Source organism: Schistocerca serialis, chromosome 1 (assembly GCF_023864345.2).
Source record: "Schistocerca serialis cubense isolate TAMUIC-IGC-003099 chromosome 1, iqSchSeri2.2, whole genome shotgun sequence".
Lineage (NCBI taxonomy): Eukaryota > Metazoa > Arthropoda > Insecta > Orthoptera > Acrididae > Schistocerca > Schistocerca serialis.
Genome location: NC_064638.1, coordinates 520912461 through 520933488, shown reverse-complemented (window position 1 = coordinate 520933488; position 21028 = coordinate 520912461). Strand labels below are relative to the sequence as shown.

The 21028-nt window shown below is 43.2% G+C and overlaps 1 protein-coding gene across 1 annotated transcript in view; it reads left to right on the top strand.

The window, feature by feature from the left end:
• LOC126486316 (uncharacterized) overlaps positions 1 to 21028 on the top strand; it is a 259900-nt gene that overhangs the window by 55566 nt on the left and 183306 nt on the right. The window contains exon 5 of the mRNA XM_050108943.1: positions 1351 to 1568. Within this exon, the coding sequence (XP_049964900.1) occupies positions 1351 to 1568 (218 nt within the window). The remainder of the gene's footprint in view (positions 1 to 1350; positions 1569 to 21028) is intronic.

Here is a 21028-nt window from a genome sequence, read left to right as displayed (position 1 = left end):
CCATAACCAGGTCGCAAAACTTTTTGCGTAAGTCACCTGAGTATAAATGACAACTCCGCCAGCTCACTGCCCTTTTTTACCTTATGTAGGCGATACTACCGCCATCTGTATATGTGCATGTCGCTATCCCGTGACTTTTGTCACCTCAGTGTGGCCGAACATTACAATGAGACACTGTAACGTATCTCGCAGCTACCAATAACGCTTCTAGACAGAGAAGCACTATACATGTCCCCAAGTTGTCATCCAGGAACTATGAACAATAATATTATCTTGGAACGCTTCCACTTGGTCCGTATTTGCATAGAAAAATAGTAATATCACAAATTGGGTCCGCCTCGATGCAAAACACCGTGTTATTTGTTTATTTCTTTATTATCCCAAATCAGTTTCGGTGACAAATATCACCATCATCAGTGGGTTTTTAAAATCTAAAACATGTAGAAAATGGTATGGTTGTACAAACACAGTAAAAAATTACTACATTTTTACAAATCGTCTTTTGAAATATAGTTATATATTGATACTTTCATACTACCTTATTTATTGTGTGCTACAGCATGTTTTAAGCTGTTATTGGCGCTGTTTGTGACATATTTTCTGTGCTCTTTTTTCTGTTGCCATCTTTTTACTTTCTCGATCAGAAACAAAGTCTAAAGTTTTGTTTTTCTGTGTAAAAAGCAGCCACACACCATCCAACGAACGTGAGTACACGAATAGCTAACCCACAGCTAAATACACACCAAAATAACTGGTTTCCACAACACTACCACAACCCCAAGTATATACTGCTGACATACGAAGTTCACCTTTGATTATTTGTTTACTAACAGCCGCTCACATGGTTGCAGATGACATGATGTTCGCTAAGTAAAGAGATGGCAACAGAAAAAAGAGCACAGAAAATATGTCACAAACAGCGCCAATAATAGCTTAAAACATGCTGTAGCATACAATAAATAAGGTAGTATAAAAGTATCAATATAAAACTATATTTCAAAAGACCATTTGTAAAAATGTAATAATGTTTTACTGTGTTTGTACAACTATACCATTTTATGCATGTTTTAGATTAAAAAAAAACACTGATGATGGTGATATTTTTCGCCGAAACTAGTTTGGGATAATAAAGAAATAAACAAATAACACGGTGTTTTGCATCCAGGCGTACCCAATTTGTGATATTACAGGAACTATGAAAGCTTGTTGTGGACTGTGTTTGCATGGAACGGACTGGATTCTCTGGTCCAAGTGATTTTGGGATGCATTATATCTAGCTTGACATGTCAGATGATGAGACACACTTAGCGTGGGCAGGCCTGACTGGAGTGAGTGGGGTGCCGTTTGCAGGCAGCTTCTTCCTGCCGCGCGACCAGCAGCGGCCGCGGCCGGCGCGCCACACGGACTACGAGGGCCTGGCCTACCTGGGCGAGTTCCCGCTCGCCTGGGCCGCCTGCTGCGCCAACGAGAGCGTCTACAACCTGCTGCTCGACCACGGCGCCGACCCCGACGCCCAGGACTCCTTCGGCAACATGATCCTCCACATGGTCGTCGTCTGCGACAAGCTGGTCAGTCCCAAACGGCGCTCCGCCATTCATTACACATCATCCCAAAAATACAAGAATCGCTTTGTGTTAAGTTCACTCTGGCTATAAAAACTGCATATTACCATCAATGCAGGGTGGTCCATTGATCGTGACCGGGCCAAATATCTCGAAATAAGTGCCAAACGAAAACACTACAAAGAATGAAACTTGTCTAGCTTGAAGGGGGAAACCAGATGGCGCTATGGTTGGTCCGCTAGATGGCGCTGCCATAGGTCAAACGGACATCAACTGCGTTTTTTTTAAATAGGAACCCCCATTTTTTATTACACATTCGTGTAGTACGTAAAGAAATACGAATGTTTTAGTTGGGCCACTTTTTTCGCTTTGTGATAGATGGCGCTGTAATAGTCCCAAACATATGGCTCACAGTTTTAGACGAACAGTTGCTAACAGGTCGGTTTTTTAAATTAAAATACAGAACGTAGGTACGTTTGAACATTTTATTTCGGTTGTTCCAATGTGATACATGTACCTTTGTGAACTTACCATTTTTGAGAACGCATGCTGTTACAGCGTGATTACCTGTAAATACCACATTAATGCAATAAATGCTCAAAATGATGTCCGTCAACCTCAATGCATTTGGCAATACGTGTAACGACATTCCTCTCAACAGCGAGTAGTTCGCCTCCCGTAATGTTCGCACATGCCTTGACAATGCGCTGACGCATGTTGTCAGGCGTTTTCGGCGGATCACGATAGCAAATATCCTTCAACTTTCACCACAGAAAGAAATCCGGGGACATCAGATCTGGTGAACGTGCGGGCCATGGTATGGTACTTCGACGACCAATCCACCTGTCATGAAATATGCTATCCATATCGCTTCAACCGCACGCGAGCTATATGCCGGACATCCATCATGTTGGAATTACATCGCCATTACGTCATACAGTGAAACATCTTGTACGAACATCGGTAGAATATTACGTACGAAATCAGCATATATTGCACCATTTAGATTGCCATCGATAAAATGAGGGCCAATTTTCCTTCCTCCCATAATGCCGCACCATACATTAACCCGCCAAGGTCGCTGATGTTCCACTTGTCGCAGCCATCGTGGATTTTCCGTTGCCCAATAGTGCATATTATGCCGATTTACGTTACCGCTGTTGATGAATGACGCTTCGTCGCTAAATAGAACGCGTGCAAAAAATCTGTCATCGTCCCGTAATTTTCTCCTGTGTCCAGTGGCAGAACTGTACACTACGTCCAAAGTCGTAGCCATGCAATTCCCGGTGCATAGAAATTTGGTACGGGTGCAATCGATGTTGATGTTGCACTCTCAACACCGACGTTTTTGAGATTCCCGATTCTCGCACAATTTGTTTGCTACTGATGAGCAGATTATCCTAGACAGCAGCTAAAACACCTACTTGGGCATCATCATTTCTTGCAGGTCGTGTTTGACGTTTCACATGTGGCTGAACACTTCCTATTTCCTTAAATAACGTAACTATCCGACGAACGGTCCGGACACTTGGATGATGTCGTCCAGGATACCGAGCAGCATACATAGCACACGCCCGTTGGGCATTTTGATCACAATAGCCATACATCAACACGATATCGACCTTTTCCGCAATTGGGAAACGGTCCATTTTAACACGGGTAATGTATCACGAAGCAAATACCGTCAGAACTGGCGGAATGTTACGTGATACCATGTACTCATACGTTTCTGACTATTACAGCGCTATCTATCACAAAACGGAGAAAGTGGTCCAACTAAAACATTCATATTTATCACGTACTACACCAATACGTAATAAAAAATGGGGGTTCCTGTGTAAAAAAAAACACGGTTGATATCCGTTTGACCTATGACAGCGCCATCTAGCTGGCCAACCATAGAGCCATCTTTGTAGTTTTTTCGTTTGATGCTTATTTCGTGAGATATTTGGCCCGGTCACTATCAATGGACCACCCTGTATATCCAGAAAGTGTTATCTGGTAACATTGCGGTCAGACGAATTGCAGCCACTTGTACGACAACATTACTTCCCCGGTAATGTTTGCGGCTATACAGTTACTTGTAAGTGTTTATATGGGTGCCACACAATAGGCTATTTTCCTATGTGGTAAATATGGTTTGGATTGTTGTTATTCTGATTCATTATAGCATTTATGTTCATTATTCACATATCATATCTCTTCTTTGTATGTAATTAAAGCATAAAAATCATTAAATATCAAGATGAGGTCCCGTGATCGAAAACGCTCTATTATTGGCTGATGCTCTGGTGACGGCACAGGCTAGTAGTGTTACCCGAAGATACGAGGCTTTTGCGTTGTTTTCCTGCAAGCAGTCTAGCTCTTTAGTTATGAAAACCCCATCACCATTTTTAAGTAACAATAGAAAGTAATTTTGTGAATACTGATAGTGGAAGCGTTGCGAAAGTTGATGCATTTGTGCTCCACCAATGTAGAACGGCTATGTGTGCAACGAAGGATTTAGTTTTCCTTGCTGCCTGCAAAAACGCTCAAAAATCAGGAACTGTAGAACTTTTACAAATGTGTCTGTATATTATAACTAGATTGTTGACTGTCAGTCATGGGCTGCGACCCAAAGCACAATGAAATTATTCTTGGCAAAACTTAGTGGCGATTTCTTCTCTAGAAGACACTTAGCAGAGATAACGCTGCCAGCAGGCTTTCGGTGGCGCAGCTGACAGCGCATCCGATCGGAAATGACGTGGTCGTGTGTGCGGATCCTGGAATGGTCATATATTTTTAAATTTTTTACACAAAATACGCAAATAACGTTAGCAAGTACTGATTGTAGCAGTTGTTCCGATTTTGGGGTGCATCATATCTAGCTTCACAGTAGTCTTAGTCTGAGAAATAGAAAACAGAGCATAAACGCATATGCTTTGCGAACAAACAGTTCCTTTTTTCGGAAGCATTGCTAGTAATGAAGATATCACTTTATGCCAACAGTACAACAAGTGTTAGGACGACAAGGTTACACGGAGAGATATAAAGTGTGTACAACACGCAGATGACACGAACGTAAGGGCTGTTTTGCTTGTGTGTATAAACTAACATTAGCGTCTGAAGCAGACTTAGTTCGTATTTATGTGAGATGATGAAACTGCAAAAGTTTAAGCAATAAGAATTCTAGTTGGACAGTGCGAACATAAAAACATTGTTTCTAATAAACTAAATAGCGTTTGGTTACCTTAATCTGTTACCTTAATCTGTGTGGTGAAGTTCTGTAATTGTGGTTTGGTTTCCGTGTGGGAGGACTGTCGAGTCGTTTTACAAATAAGTTAAAATGTTCTTCCGGATTAGATTCGAAACAGCGATCTGTGGACACCATCTTATATGATCCGACGGTCTAACGTGCTTAACAACTGAGCTATCGAATAATGGAGGTGTAGTTGAGTAAAACGACAATTTTCAGTAAGAGTTTAATTTCGTTGAATGACATTGTCCTTCGTTGCAAGAGTGGGAGAGAATATCTTGAGGTAAGTTAATGTTAACTTCACAGTGCAACACATTTTTACTTAAGTTAGTGAACTCGTGCGTCGACGTGGTGGCAATTTGCTGCTACCGTGCAACCACATTGCGACTTCTCATTCTCTGCAGTTTCTGTAGATGTATTTGTGCAGTATGGCACTACACACCATTTGTAACCCGTTTTCCAAAACGTAAATTCCAAACCAAGACCTCACTGTGAATTAGCGTTGTGACAGTAGGAGCAGCGAGCTACCCAGTGACTTCACAGGCATCATATGACTCGAACGGAGCGTTTTAGGGGCTTTGAGATTTTTTGAATTGCATTTCCATTTTTATAAAAGAATACTGCAACTCAAGTGCAAAAAAAAAAGAATATTAGGAGCACAATTAATCATTTAAGACAATTTCGAGAAAACAATCAAATACCTATTGCCATAAAATAAGCAAGCGCGAGCTAGTGGAAGTGTCTGCGCCTCTCTCACCTTCACATCATACAAGTTAGGAAGGACAAGAGAATAAAAATGGAATCCTCCTAGCATGACTTTGTTGTCTGTCTGTCTGACCGACTGTTAAGAATTCTTTTTCTCAGGAACAGGTACCAGTATCAACCTGCAATTTGCGCCGGCCGAAGTGGCCGTGCGGTTAAAGGCGCTGCAGTCTGGAACCGCAAGACCGCTACGGTCGCAGGTTCGAATCCTGCCTCGGGCATGGATGTTTGTGATGTCCTTAGGTTAGTTAGGTTTAACTAGTTCTAAGTTCTAGGGGACTAATGACCTCAGCAGTTGAGTCCCATAGTGCTCAGAGCCATTTGAACCTGCAATTTATGACACACACTTATTTCCCTGATCGCTTGGCGCTGTAAACAAATTAAGCTTATAAGTGAGTGTAATCGAAATATATGGCCGTTTGTATCACATATTTTGACATTCGCAAATTTCCTTAGCTAAACTTACGTGGTACTTCCCGTTGACATAGAATAATGAAATTTGGTCAAAAGTAATATTTCACACTGAAAGTAAGGGAAGAAATCTGAGAGTTGTTAATTTGTAATTATCTTACACGAAAAATAAATTTTTGTCACTTCTTATGCGACTGTGTACATGTCTGCCTGTCTATAAAGACAGCAACGGGCAATCTACTCAAGTTGAAACTCATGTGACACGCTAAGGTTTTTGGTCCGTTGGTGGCATGAACACCTTTAAGCACCTTCAAGCACGTACTTCGATAACTTGCCGGTGACCCGCCAGGTTAGCCAAGAGCGCTAATGTGCTGCTTCCTGGACTTGGATAGGCGCGCCGGCCCCGGATCGAATCCGCCCGGCGGATTAACGGCGACGGCCGGTGTGTCGGTCAGCCTAGATGCGGTTTTCAACATCCCACTAGGTGAATACTGGGCTGGTCCCCATGTCCCTCGTCAGTTGCACAGCTCACAGACATTTGAAACACGTTCGCACTATTTGATGGCTCACACTAGACGCAGACAGCTGTGGTACACTACTTCCATCTGAGGGGGTACGGGTTGGCGCCAGGAAGGGCATCTGGCCTCCCTCTGACACTACATTTACCAAATCCATAGTAACAGGGCCGACACCGCGTTGAGGTGAGAAAATGGCCTAAGGAAATGATGACTTCGATATCTTGACAGGAAATGATGACTTCGATATCTTGCCAGTATCAATATTGATAACAAGGAAAAATTGCCGAAATTCTATATTTCTGGGATGGATGACCTATATACGTAATTTTACGGAACTCTCGGTGCACAAATCCTAATCGCGCTTATCCCGATTTTTTTATGTGAGTGGAATGTTTCAGAGAAGTTACCTTTTTGAGAATTTTACCATAATGCCAAATACAATTTCGAATATCATGTACAAGCAAATGGTCTGAGAATTCCTAAAACACCACACTCTGTGGCGTCTGCTTACCTTTGTTGAGCACTTTAAAAATTACCTATACGGGAATAAAGTGTGACGACAGTCCTAGGCGCCTGCAGGTAGGCTACACTTCTGCTCTTGTGCTTGCTAGCAGGCATGCAGCCTCAGAAGGGTGCCTAGGAGTTGCCTGTCTGCAAAGGCGCCATTACAGTTTGTCTGTGTACAGGTGCATACTTAATATGCTCAACAGAGGCGGGTGGGTGGCACCGATTGTGTTGCGGAAAGGGGGGTGGGGCTTTGACAGACCCTTTGCCGTTTTATTCGCTCATGTGTTAATGTTGTACTTCTCCATGAACAGGCAACAGGAGCGCACGAAACAGGAGGGCTGTAAAAGCATGAGCATCATTAACTGCTTCAGATCATGTTCAAATTTCGTCGAATATTTTTGAACGGTCCCTAGTGGTTCCACCCTGCATAACATAGCAAAAATTACGGTCACACTACATTCCAAAGGGGCCTGATCATGTCCAGTGGGGTTTATACCTCATGATGTCCTTAGAGTAGGATTAAATCGTCCGGGTGGTGTCATCATTGTCGAACATTGTCAAGTATATCGTACTGTTGCTCATTGCACTGGACCTGGTGTTTTCCACAGTGAAATGTGTAGAAAACAACATTCCAAGGAAATTGGTGGTTTCATTGATGCCCTTGCGGTACCTCTTGAGGACTTTTCGTGTCATTTCTGAGCAGTGGTGTACCGGGTGATCAAAAAGTCAGTATAAATTTGAAAACTTAATAAACAACGGAATAATGTAGAAAGAGAGGTAAAAATTGACACACATGATTGGAATGACATGGGGTTTTATTAGAACCAAAAAAACCCATATTGCTAGACGCGTGAAAGGTCTCCTGCGCGCGTCGTTTGGTAATGATCGTGTGCTCAGCCGTCGCTTTCGTCATGCTTGGCCTCTCAGGTCCCCAGACCGCAGTCCGTGCGATCGTGCTGTTATTGGCTTTGGGGTTACCTGAAGTCGCAAGTATATCATGATCGATCGACATCTCTAGGGATGCTGAAAGACAACATCCGACGCCAATGCCTCACCATAACTCCGGACGTGCCTTGCAATGCTGTTCACAACATTATTTCTCAACTACAGCTATTGTTGAGGAATGATGGTGGGCATATTGAGCATTTCCTGTAAAGAACATCATCTTTGCTTTGTCTTACTTTGTTATGTTAATTATTGCTATTCTGATCAGATGAAGCGCCAACTGTCGGGCATTTTTTGTACGTTGGTATTTTTTTGGTTCTAATAAATCCCCATGTCATTCCAAGCATGTGTGTCAACTTGTACCTCTCTATCTACATTATTCCGTGATTTATTCAGTTTTCAAATTTATACTGACTTTTTGATCACCCGGGAAATTGAAATTTTTTCCATGGCCAGGCCAACCATAAGAAAACGGCATGATTTCAATGCTGGGTATCGCGGCAAAAGGAGGGATGTACCGTGTGTAGGAGGGAATGTGATGACCTTCTCCATGAACTGATGTGTCGCCTTTTTTCCGCACAGATGATGCCTTGCTGTGGAAGCGTCTCCGAGCCCATGGATGAAGCCGCAGTGCGCCACGCTTTTGTACCACTACAGGTTGTAGGCACTTTTGTGTGATCCTTTAATCGTGTTGCGCAGTGTGTGTATATAGATAAAGATATACAGTAACGTCAATGTCTCCCATTACACCAGGAGCGAATTTTCATACATTATTTACCGTTGACATCATACTACAGACAGAGACTTTCACAATGCAGAACCCGAGCCAACTGAGCAGTGAGTATCATTCTGTGGTGTATGGCGAAGAGTCTCACTTATGTTTGTGGCTGTCACAGCAACACCATCATGTGCCTAGACGACTTGGTGAAAGTTCACAGGATACAGTGGTTCTCGAACTCCATATAACCGCAACCCCTGAATCATGGTGTGGTGATGAGGTGTGGCTGAGTGTAAGACTACAGGACGGATTTGGTAATAATTGTTGAAGGGGTGGTGAACGTTCAGCAGCATATGGCAAGAATGGGAGACCCCGTTGTCATACCCTTCATCATCAGAATACCAAATAGTGTATTGCAGCAGGATAATGCCATACCTGATACTGCAAGTCACACCACAAATACCTTTAGGAATGTACGAATCCTAGACTGGCCTGCCCACTCTCCTAACCTGTCACCTATAGTGAACATCAGGGACGTAATAGGAAGACATATAGTTTCACACGAGCCTCTATCTAGCAATCTTCCTTAACTAACACAGCATGTGGTGCAAGCATGGCAAGAAATTCCTGTAAGTGACATTCAGAGGCCGTTTATGTGACAACAAATACGCGTTTTTATTCGTACCCGTGTTAGTCACACTTAAATCTAGTACTGATGCCGGCCATTAAATTCGAAAGGAATGAGAGTGTAATCAGTTAATAACCGTTATGCGATGAACTTCACGATGTTTCATAAATATCGGACTGATACTGCATGGTGTAACATCTTCCATTTCCATCAGTGTATAAGCTCCCATGACTTAATTATGGAATAGATCGCAGAACACTGATGATAGCAATCGACAATATCAGACACGAGTATAGAACTGACTGACCGTTCGCTGGGTGGATGTATAAATACACTCCTGGAAATGGAAAAAAGAACACATTGACACCGGTGTGTCAGACCCACCATACTTGCTCCGGACACTGCGAGAGGGCTGTACAAGCAATGATCACACGCACGGCACAGCGGACACACCAGGAACCGCGGTGTTGGCCGTCGAATGGCGCTAGCTGCGCAGCATTTGTGCACCGCCGCCGTCAGTGTCAGCCAGTTTGCCGTGGCATACGGAGCTCCATCGCAGTCTTTAACACTGGTAGCATGCCGCGACAGCGTGGACGTGAACCGTATGTGCAGTTGACGGACTTTGAGCGAGGGCGTATAGTGGGCATGCGGGAGGCCGGGTGGACGTACCGCCGAATTGCTCAACACGTGGGGCGTGAGGTCTCCACAGTACATCGATGTTGTCGCCAGTGGTCGGCGGAAGGTGCACGTGCCCGTCGACCTGGGACCGGACCGCAGCGACGCACGGATGCACGCCAAGACCGTAGGATCCTACGCAGTGCCGTAGGGGACCGCAACGCCACTTCCCAGCAAATTAGGGACACTGTTGCTCCTGGGGTATCGGCGAGGACCATTCGCAACCGTCTCCATGAAGCTGGGCTACGGTCCCGCACACCATTAGGCCGTCTTCCGCTCACGCCCCAACATCGTGCAGCCCGCCTCCAGTGGTGTCGCGACAGGCGTGAATGGAGGGACGAATGGAGACGTGTCGTCTTCAGCGATGAGAGTCGCTTCTGCCTTGGTGCCAATGATGGTCGTATGCGTGTTTGTCGCCGTGCAGGTGAGCGCCACAATCAGGACTGCATACGACCGAGGCACACAGGGCCAACACCCGGCATCATGGTGTGGGGAGCGATCTCCTACACTGGCCGTACACCACTGGTGATCGTCGAGGGGACACTGAATAGTGCACGGTACATCCAAACCGTCATCGAACCCATCGTTCTACCATTCCTAGACCGGCAAGGGAACTTGCTGTTCCAACAGGACAATGCACGTCCGCATGTATCCCGTGTCACCCAACGTGCTCTAGAAGGTGTAAGTCAACTACCCTGGCCAGCAAGATCTCCGGATCTGTCCCCCATTGAGCATGTTTGGGACTGGATGAAGCGTCGTCTCACGCGGTCTGCACGTCCAGCACGAACGCTGGTCCAACTGAGGCGCCAGGTGGAAATGGCATGGCAAGCCGTTCCACAGGACTACATCCAGCATCTCTACGATCGTATCCATGGGAGAATAGCAGCCTGCATTGCTGCCAAAGGTGGATATACACTGTACTAGTGCCGACATTGTGCATGCTCTGTTGCCTGTGTCTATGTGCCTGTGGTTCTGTCAGTGTGATCATGTGATGTATCTGACCCCAGGAATGTGTCAATAAAGTTTCCCCTTCCTGGGACAATGAATTCACGGTGTTCTTATTTCAATTTCCAGGAGTGTATCAGCCGCAAGGAACACAACGATCCGGTGTAGTCACATTACGAGACTGCCATTTGCTGGGATATAGAAGTGTGTGCAACACCTGGGTTCCACTGAATTCCCATCGGAGCGCTCATACACTCAACCTCCACCTTTCAACTACCACCTTGACTTAAGCACAATGGAGAAATGAACGCTAAGAGGATTAATAAAATGACCCCATAGATGAGTAGTAGAAAAGGATTTCACACAACCTATAATTTAATAAAGCTACTAATCAGTCTCTAAGCTCAATATTTATCAAAATGGGCAGGAAATGAAATCTGACTACTAAATAATAAACAAATTAAATATCACAAAGAGATTTATTTTATGTAATAAACGTATAAATATACGATTCACTGAACAATGCTTAAATAGAAGAAGGGCGCAAAATAATGGTGTTGAGAATAATTAGTTGACAAGTTTTTTAAAGGGGCACTCACTGTGAATGCTGAATCTCTTATGAATGGGTCAGTCAACAGAGATAATGATAAACCCAGACTGTGCGACAGAATGCCACTCAGAAATGAGAACTCTGTGAAAAATGTATGTACAAAATTGTGAGTAATGTAGCGCCAAGACGACAGCATTCGCTACTGAGGGCTTCATAGAAGAATTACAGCTCCTTATCAAGCCGGTGTTGCAAGTATTTTACCATCAAGATCTCACGCGGTGTGTGGACAGCAAGCAGCAATCGGGTGGTGCAGCCGCTGATCTACGTACTCCTGGGCTCTCTGATGATCAATGATAGCGGATAAAACCGCAATGAGATAAATTCCAGGAGAATATACTATCAATAGACCTGTTCTCCCTCGCGGTCCAGAGGAGACACTTTTCATCTCAAGCACAGCGCACCGACACCGAAAATTTGTGCTTCTTGACCCAACCACACTCGAATGTTTCAAATTTTAGGAGGCTGTGGAAAAATGCGTCAATCATCTGTGTTCACTGTACTTCGCAAAATTTCACCAAGACCGCTAGCAATATTTTTGTACCAATCGTGGTCATTGCCGCCAATTTTCAATAGGGCTCTGTAACGTCATATCGCATCGTGTTGAGTTGCCTAGTCAGTTCTCTGTATTTCCCGCGACACGCGAAAGGAGACATGAAGATTGCCGTCCAAAAGGAACAAAGTATCGCCCGGGCGCTAGGTGCTGGTGTGTCGGGCGTCCCGTGGCTTCAGACGTCAAACTGTGAGAACTACTGAAAGCAATAGTAACTCTTGGCGTCACTCAGGCAAAGCCCAGAAATGAACTGGAATAAAACATTTGGCACAGAAACCAGAAAGTCTCACTTGCTGTCGCTTCATGTCTAACATAGTGGCCAAGAATCGTAGCAGGTCGGCTGCCATGGGGATCCGGCACACGCTACAGTCCACTCCCCATCTTATTCGCAGAAAAACCAGCCTGGCCCAGCCCGACTTCTTGTTTTTCTGACACACTCAATGCAAGTGGCCTTCGTCCAGCCCCAGCTCGCATACATAAGAACGATAGAAGGGCAAGCAATGCCCCAAAATCTGTTAAAATATCATGAATAAAAACCAAAGTCTTCGTTACCAATATGACTTTCAGCAATGACCTATCTTGGCCCGCCCCCACTGACACGCATAATAAATTGATATCAAATAAAAGAAATGAGAAAAATGAGAAGAGACAGGACACATTAGCCTTGCAAACTCTTATAACCCCCCAGTCAGAATTTATTTGCTTTTGACAGTGGTTGACTAACTTAGAGTAACGATAGTTTGCCAATCGCTCAGAAAAAATCTGAATAGTAGCTACTAACATGTCACTACATAGGACATGTCCGAGTCAAGTACTGACAGCAAAAAGGGGAAGTCTCATTCCGACTGATAAACAAACCGCATCCGACACAGAAACGCACTCAGAGACGCCTCAGTCATCCACAGAGGCAATCGTACAATCACGGAAAGTCTAGAAGATGTGATTGGAAATTCGTCCACCTGGTCTTTGCTAACTTCGCATTTACTTGAACAATTAAAATTCAGACCGGAGGCCAACTCAAATACAGTCACGCTCTTCCACGAAGCAAAGTGGTAGACAATATTTTTACGCTTGTGGATTTAAACCATGACACTCTGTCATACCGGATCCCTGATCAAGAAATATGACTTGTACAAGGTTGATTGATGACTGATGGTCGCTTCATCTCACATGCAACCAGTTTCCATAAATTTGTAGTAATAGGCACACCTCTCTCAGACAGATAAATGCGGCTATTTTAAATGTGACATATAATTCGCGAGACATTCGGTAAATTTTGAAATGAAAAATGACATTGTGTAACATATTATTCACAGCAATTTGTATGGACAGTATGAAATATGTACAAAGAAACATTTACCTAGACAAAATTCGTTAAAAATGTTATACAAAAAATGAAAGAAATGCCAGGACCATTGGGATAAATAAGTAAGTTTACGAAATAAGATTTATATCTGAGTGACCCCTATTCTATTAACAGATGACATATAAGGCGTTAAAATTGATATAACAAAACGGAATGGGCCGCCCGGTATGGCCGAGCGGTTCTAGGCGCTTCAATCCGGAACCGCGATGCTGCTACGGTCGCAGGTTCGAATCCTGCCTCGGGCATGGGTGTGTGTGATGTCCTTAGGTTAATTAGATTTAAGTAGTTCTAAGTCGTAGGGGACTGATGACCTCCGATGTTAAGTCCCATATTGCTCAGAGCCATTTGAACCATTTTTGGCGCGAGGGATTAGCCGAGCAGTCTGAGGCGTCGCAGTCATGGACTGTGAGGCTGGTCCCGGCGGAGGTTCGAGTCCTCCCTCGGGCATGGGTGTGTGTGTTTGTCCTTAGGATAATTTAGGTTAAGTAGCGTGTAAGCTGAGGGACAGATGACCTTAGCAGTTAAGTCCCATAAGATTTCATATACATTTGAACATTTTTGAACCATTTTTGAACAAAACAGAATCAAAAACTTGGTGAGAATGATGTTTCCGCCGGGGAGGCGTATTCTGGTTCAGGACTGTGACCTTTCCTAAGCAGAGCCATAGTATGGAAAGTGGTCACGCTCGTACTTCGCTTCTCAACAAATTAAACACATGGACTACTCTGCAGGATCTGTTGAGCATGGAATGTGGGCTGGCATAGGCAACTTTCATGCCTAATGGGAAAAATTTGACCAGTGGCGAGGGCCTCCTATGTTATAGCTCTCAGTAGCAAGCGGCCGGCCGAAACAGCAAAAGTGAGCAGCTCCATACACCCTTCTCGATTGGGAGGGGCATCATTTGTTGGACCGAGAGGCTCCCGATGCCGAGAGACAGCTCACCATGGAAGTAAAGCTCTGCTGGGCACAGCGACAGGAATTATTATTGGCTCTTAGTGTCTCTGAGGATCACCACAGTCAGGGATTTTCAGCAGGACTAAGTATTGGCTGTCTGACGACAATTAAGATAACCTTGCTCAGAGTGTTGGAATGATCCCACAGACGTGTGGAAGTTGTGCATCGTCAAACGAAGAAAGACAGCAGAGCAGTCCTCATTTGGACTGCTGGTTTCTACTGCTCTCGCTTGGAGAGGAGAAAATATAGAAAAAGCTGTGCCGGTCCTCAACAACGCAGCACATATCTGCCTTGTCCACGCAGTCGTCCCGACTGTGTGATTTGCGAGAATTGAGAAGGTACTAGAGCTAGTGACCGACATTACCGTGGTACTAGAACCATTCTCTTCGTAGCTTCTTTCTGCCGTTTGCCTGGATGGGCCATTTCCACCGGACGGCCACCGTCACCTCACTCGGACATTTCCAGCCACGTGTCCGCCCGGGCGCCAGGCTGCCTCGCAAGACGGCCTTGGTGAGCACGGCAGTTACCTTTGCAGGGCGCTCCTCCTCGTTCTAGCAGACCTGAAGACGCGTGCTTCAGGTAAGCTGCCGCGCCAGTTCCTCTCGTACTGACTGCCGTTGTTCTTCTGTCTTTGCCAGTTTTTCTGAAATTCTATACTCTGTAATCTTGCCGACCAGAGGGCCGATCGCTGTCATTCCGTCTGTCATTGCTGTTTCCTTATGGCACCTGGGAGTTCCTATTAAAATTACTGTTCTGGCCCCTCTTTCAGTCATCAGCCGGTTGTTTTTTGAAGCTGAATTCCAGCTCGCAGAGTGGACTAATTAATTCTTCTGTACTAGTGCTACATTTTCCGAAGAGTGTACGTTGGTAGTTGCTAGGCACCTTAGAGAAGTACAATTTTATAATTTCGCTATCGCAGTGTGGCGCATCTAGAAATTGATCTTTCTTTATAAGCCCCTCGAATACATTTGTAGGGGTTTTGTATCCTAATGCTTGAATGTCAGGACACAAAAGATCTTGTTTAATGTGATTTTACATTTCCTGAGGCCAGTACGTCCGCAAATTCCTAATATGATCGATCGGTAGGCCGCCACTACCCCATTTTTATTTATTTATTTATTTTTTTTCTGCCGCCGTGCCTCTATACGTCTGCAACTGAATTCTAGTTTTACCTGTAATGGCCATGACACTGGTAATATGTAAATTACGATAACGAGATTTTGTAGTGGAGCGAAGTTCCGTTTTCCTAGAAATTTTGAAATTTCAGCACAGAGAAGAAGTGCTTGTTCTCAAATTCCGGTCTCCCTCGGTGTTTGCATTTAATCCTATGTCAGACATTCTTGTTTGTTCTATCTGTGCTGCTATTTTGGGATGAGAGGTGTGACCAAACAGCCCTGCGCTACAATGACGTCCGAATTCTGCATTCATCCTTCTAAGCGGGCTTCAATTATGTGTAGCGTGGCTGTCTGCATCGGCGCGCGTGCCCTGCACCCCACTCGCTCGCGCTGTTAACACCACACGGCGAGCAGCCGGTTGGTGACAAAAGTCTGCGTTCCCCTTCTGTCACATCGAAAGCGATGAAATTGTTACTGACGCGACATTGGATTCACATGTACGACTGCACCGGCGCTGGCCGGATTGTCCCATATTCTTTCCTGTCTTTGTCATTACTGGTGTGGTACTCTACCATTCGTAGAGGTGTACATGTCCCGCTTTTAACCCGCCCATGCTTGCCCGGTGGCCAGGCGGGCAGGCCGCCGCGCGTTGTCAACAGAACGGGCAGGCTGCTTCACTCCCAGCCAAGCCAAGCAGAACCCAACCCGGGCAGGCTGCGGGAAACTTGCTTGCCTGCCCATACTGCTGAGCTGCGCTACGCAGCCGTTTAGTCTGCGCGAGTCATTGTCGAATTATGAACGTTAATCAGAAGTTTTTATTTTACCTGAGCACCAAAAGACTAACCCCAACATTATATATATGTATTAATTTCAGGTAAAAAAATATTGGTTTTATTTGTATATTCTTCCTTTACGCGTATATTTCGGGCTTCTTATCTATATAAATAAAAATTAATTGCCAAATGTGTTGATAAGTGTAAAACTCGAGAACGCCTGGACCAGTTCGGCAAAATTTTTTTTGCTGTGTTCGTAATTCTCAGGACAAGGTTTTTATGAAATAAAATTTTTCGAAAATCGACCGAAAAATTGGAAAATTTGACAAAAACTGAAAGTGCGTTTTCATTGTGTCCGTGTGTTTGTATTGCATACAATCTTGATGAAATTTTGCACACTATACCTTGAAACCAAGAGGAAGGTCACAGTCTACATAAAATTTAATATGGTGCATGGCAGAGGTTCCTTTACATAACGGAATTCGACAAATTGTACGTATTTATTCCGATCTTGATGAAATTTGGCACACTTGATATTCAAAGCAGAATGAAGGGCGCTGTCTGCTTAAAATTCTGAATGGTGCATGGCGGAGGGTACTTTACTTACACACTTCTACACCAACCTACAATTTTATTCCGATCTTGAAGAAATTTTGCACACTTGACCATCAAGAGGAACATCACTGTCTACATAAAATTTCGGACAGTACATTGAAGAGAGTATCTTACAAAAGATTTTGACATCGTTTGCGGGTTACCATGAAAGTTCACTATGTACGCATGTTTCCATGGAGAAGGTTTTTGAATATTTACATGTGCATTTATATATATATATATATATATATATATATATATATATATATATCTGTTTATGTATATATATATATGTATGTATGTTTATGTATATATATGTATGTGTGTGTGTGTGTGTATGTGTATATATATGTATTTGTCTATGAGTATATATATATATATATATATATATATATATATATATATATATTTCTTTTAAACGAAATTTCTATGATCTTTTTGAAATTTGAGAGCTGTCTGACACATTCACAGTCATCATGTTGGACAATTCGCGCACAGCAAATGTCGTTTAACAGTTGCAAACCATTTTTGGTTGAGTGAACGTGTTATATTGGCTGCAAAAAACCTTGATGTTAACGAAATGAATTTTCAGATTCAAAATATGACACCTGGCGAATTGCTGACATACAAGTCGGTTTATTCCGTTACTAACCAAGATGATGTACTCAACTATCCTACGGAATTTTTAAATTCGCTGGTTTTCCCCGGATTACCGCCTCCCAATCTGTAATTAAGTCGGATCGGCAATCATGTTGCGAAAGGTAAACCAGCCACGTCTTTGTAATGGCACCCGGCTTGCGGGGAAGAAGTTAAAGAACAACGTAATCGAAGCCACAATTTTAAAAGGAAAGTACAAAGGCGAGGACAGTTTGATTCCAGTACCACTAAGATTCCGACCGACATGCCATTCGACTTTAAACGGTTATAATTTCCAGTGCAGCCTACATTTGCCATGTCGATAGATAAATCGCAAGGGCAGTTGTTATATGTTTGTGGCATCAATCTTGAAAATAATGTTTTTCACATGGCTATTTGTATGTCGCATATTCCCCTGTCGGGACACCTTCAACTTCATTTGTTTACGCACCAGAAAACAAAACTATCAATGCTGCGTATCAAAAAGTATTACAATAAATGCTACCTAGCAATAAACTTTGACACTGATTCACTGATCACCACAAAAGTTGACAGATATATATGAGTTTTTATAGATAGGTGAAGAGGAGATGAACTGAGGTGGCGGAATCCAACAGAGAGAGGACGAGGAGAAGGATAGAGGGTGGGGGGGAGATGGGCCAAGGGATGGGTTCAAAAATGGTTCAAATGGCCCGGAGCAATATGGGACTTAACTTCTGAGGTCATCAGTCCCCTAGAACTTAGAACTACTTAAACATAACTAACCTAAGGACATCACACACATCCATTCCCGAGGCAGGATTCGAACCTGCAACCGTAGCGGTCGCGCGGTTCCAGAGTGTAGCGCCTAGAACTGCTTGGCGACTTCGGCCGGCCAAGGGATGGGGAGGGGGGGGGGGGAGGTGATCAAAGAGATAGTGGGAGAGGACTAAATGGATAGAGAGAAAATACGGGAGGGAAGATGGACTACGAGAGTATGGAATAAATAAATGCCCAGGCAACGCAATGCAGTCTGTGCTGCACTTTTCAACACCGAAACGGATGGATATTTGTACTAAAGAAGTGCACCTCCACCCCCCAAAAAGAAGATTGGTCACCTCCCCAGAAGAATAAATTGTCTACGCCCCTATTAACCACTGTACTGCAATGAGAACCAAATTAAGATTTTGGAAGTCTAGATTATTTAACTTTAGTATGTTTCAGTCAAGTATGACACCAATTATATAAATATTTAACTTCATTTCCAGGATGTATTTTACTGGTTCTGTGAATTCATTCGAAGTTGGCAAAATCATTCTAAATTGCCAAAATGCATTTTAACAAAATCGAAGGACTTGTTTCGTATCCAGTTCGTCTAAAAACTATAGTACTGGGAATACAATGGCGACCCTGAGCCATTTTTCGCGGCTCCTACGTTTGCGTCATGAGAGTCTATACTTGTAGTATAGGTCTGCATCATGAGGGACCATATTTCGGACTATCATGATGCAGACTAAGACGACGAGTGTTTACTTGCATGATGCAAATCTAAACGACGACTCTAGACCCTCATAACACAGACCTAAACGACGAGTCTGAATCCTCATGACGCAGATATAGACGCTGTGGAGAGTGGCTCAGAGTTTCCATTATATTCCTACTACAATACATTCATGGAAAAAGACTCTCTTCATTTTAGGAGTATTTGTAGTGTCTAGGTCTTCAGCATCTTGACTCTGCATGTGGGATTCCCCTTAATATAGAAATACAAGAATAAAATTACATTTTGCAATGTGTGTGGAACTCAACAAAATAAATTGTAATTTAAACTCATAATGTGTATTGCCTTGCTCCACAAATGAATATTTTATTTTGCAGAACACTTTTCAACATAAAATCTTTACAAATTTTCCTTCAGTTCCCCTGAAAGAATTATTTAGGCCAAACCAGATACTCCTAAAAATATTTGGCTACTTTTGCAAACCCAAGTAACAGAAAATGGTTTACAAACAATAATTAATGTCACTTGGGAGGATTTAAATCAAAAAGTTTAGTCTAAAATAAAAATGAACTGTATGCATTACAAAATTTCTATCTCAGAAATTGACGCCCAGAAAGCACAAGAAAGAAATCTGCACTCTTAATTAGTAAATTTGCGCTCAAACTCAGTTTCCCGTTTAATGTTCTACTGTATTTTCAATGTGTCTGCTGATTAGTGTTTGAATTAATTATGACGAGATCCTTAAGTCTGTCTGCATTAAGACGTGATCGTTTTTCGCTAATTAGGTTTCCAGCGCAACTAAAAATTCTCTCACTAGACGCACTAGTGGCTGGTATATTTAATATTTTTCTTGCCACACACGCAAGTCGAGGAAGTCGTTGGGAGTTATTTTTCCACCACTGTAGAATATCTCCCTCGTTCACACAGTGTTCTTGCAAGTATCTGCTGACTTCATCATGTAGGAGAGGAGGCTCTTCTGCCCAGTCCTCAAATTTCGCCATTTTGTACGGCCCTGGATTTGTTTCTTGGTTGCTGTGATTGGGCACTTGTACTGAAACTGTACAGGTTCCAATTAATATTTGCAGAATAATGTGAAGATCGTACTACACGTAGTTGAAATTATAATAGGTTTTAGATGATGCTATCATTTATCGTCCTGTAAAATCACCAGAAGATCAAAACTAACTGCAGGACGATTTAAATAAGGTATATATTTTTGGTGTGACAATTAGCAGTTGGCAATAAATAATGACAAGAGCGAGGTTATCCCTGTGTGTACTAAACTAAGTCCGTTAAACTTCGTTTACAAGATCAACCAGTCAAATCTAAAGGCTGTAGATTCTACTTAATACCTCTGATTACAATTACGACCTACTTAAATAGGAATGGACACACAGAAAATACTGTAGGCGTTTTAATGACAAAACACTCTTTTGGAGCATTGCTACGAAGTTGGAGAGCCTTACTATTGACGGAAGAGGTCGAAAGAGTCTAAATAAGGGCAGCTGGTTTGGTATTATCGTAAAACAGGGGAAAGAGTGTCGCGGAAATTACACAAGAGTTGGGGTGGTAATCATTACAACAATGGCGTTTTTTGACGTGGCGCGATCTATATATGAAATTTCGATCACCAACTTACACCTCCGAATTCGAAGAGATATTGTTGAGTCCCATATACATTGGAAGAAATGATCATCAGAATAAAATACAAAAAAGCAGCGCTCAGACGGAGAGCTGTAGGTGTTCTATCCCGCGCGAAATTCGAGAAAAGAAGACAAATAAGTTGAAAGTGGTTCGATGAACCCTCAACTAAGCACTTGCGTGTGTCTTGCAGAGTAACCATGTACATGTAGATGAAGAATATATGCATTATCTTAGGAGCTTACCTTCAGCACACATCTGTCGTGCTGCTTGGTAAACTTCAATTTTTTCATCCTCGGTTAACTTTCTTAATGTGCGGTAGTTAGCCACCATAAACGTTGCAATTTTATGCAACATACTAACGCACATTTTCTGTTCTAGGAAGGCATCAGCGGCTTGTTTC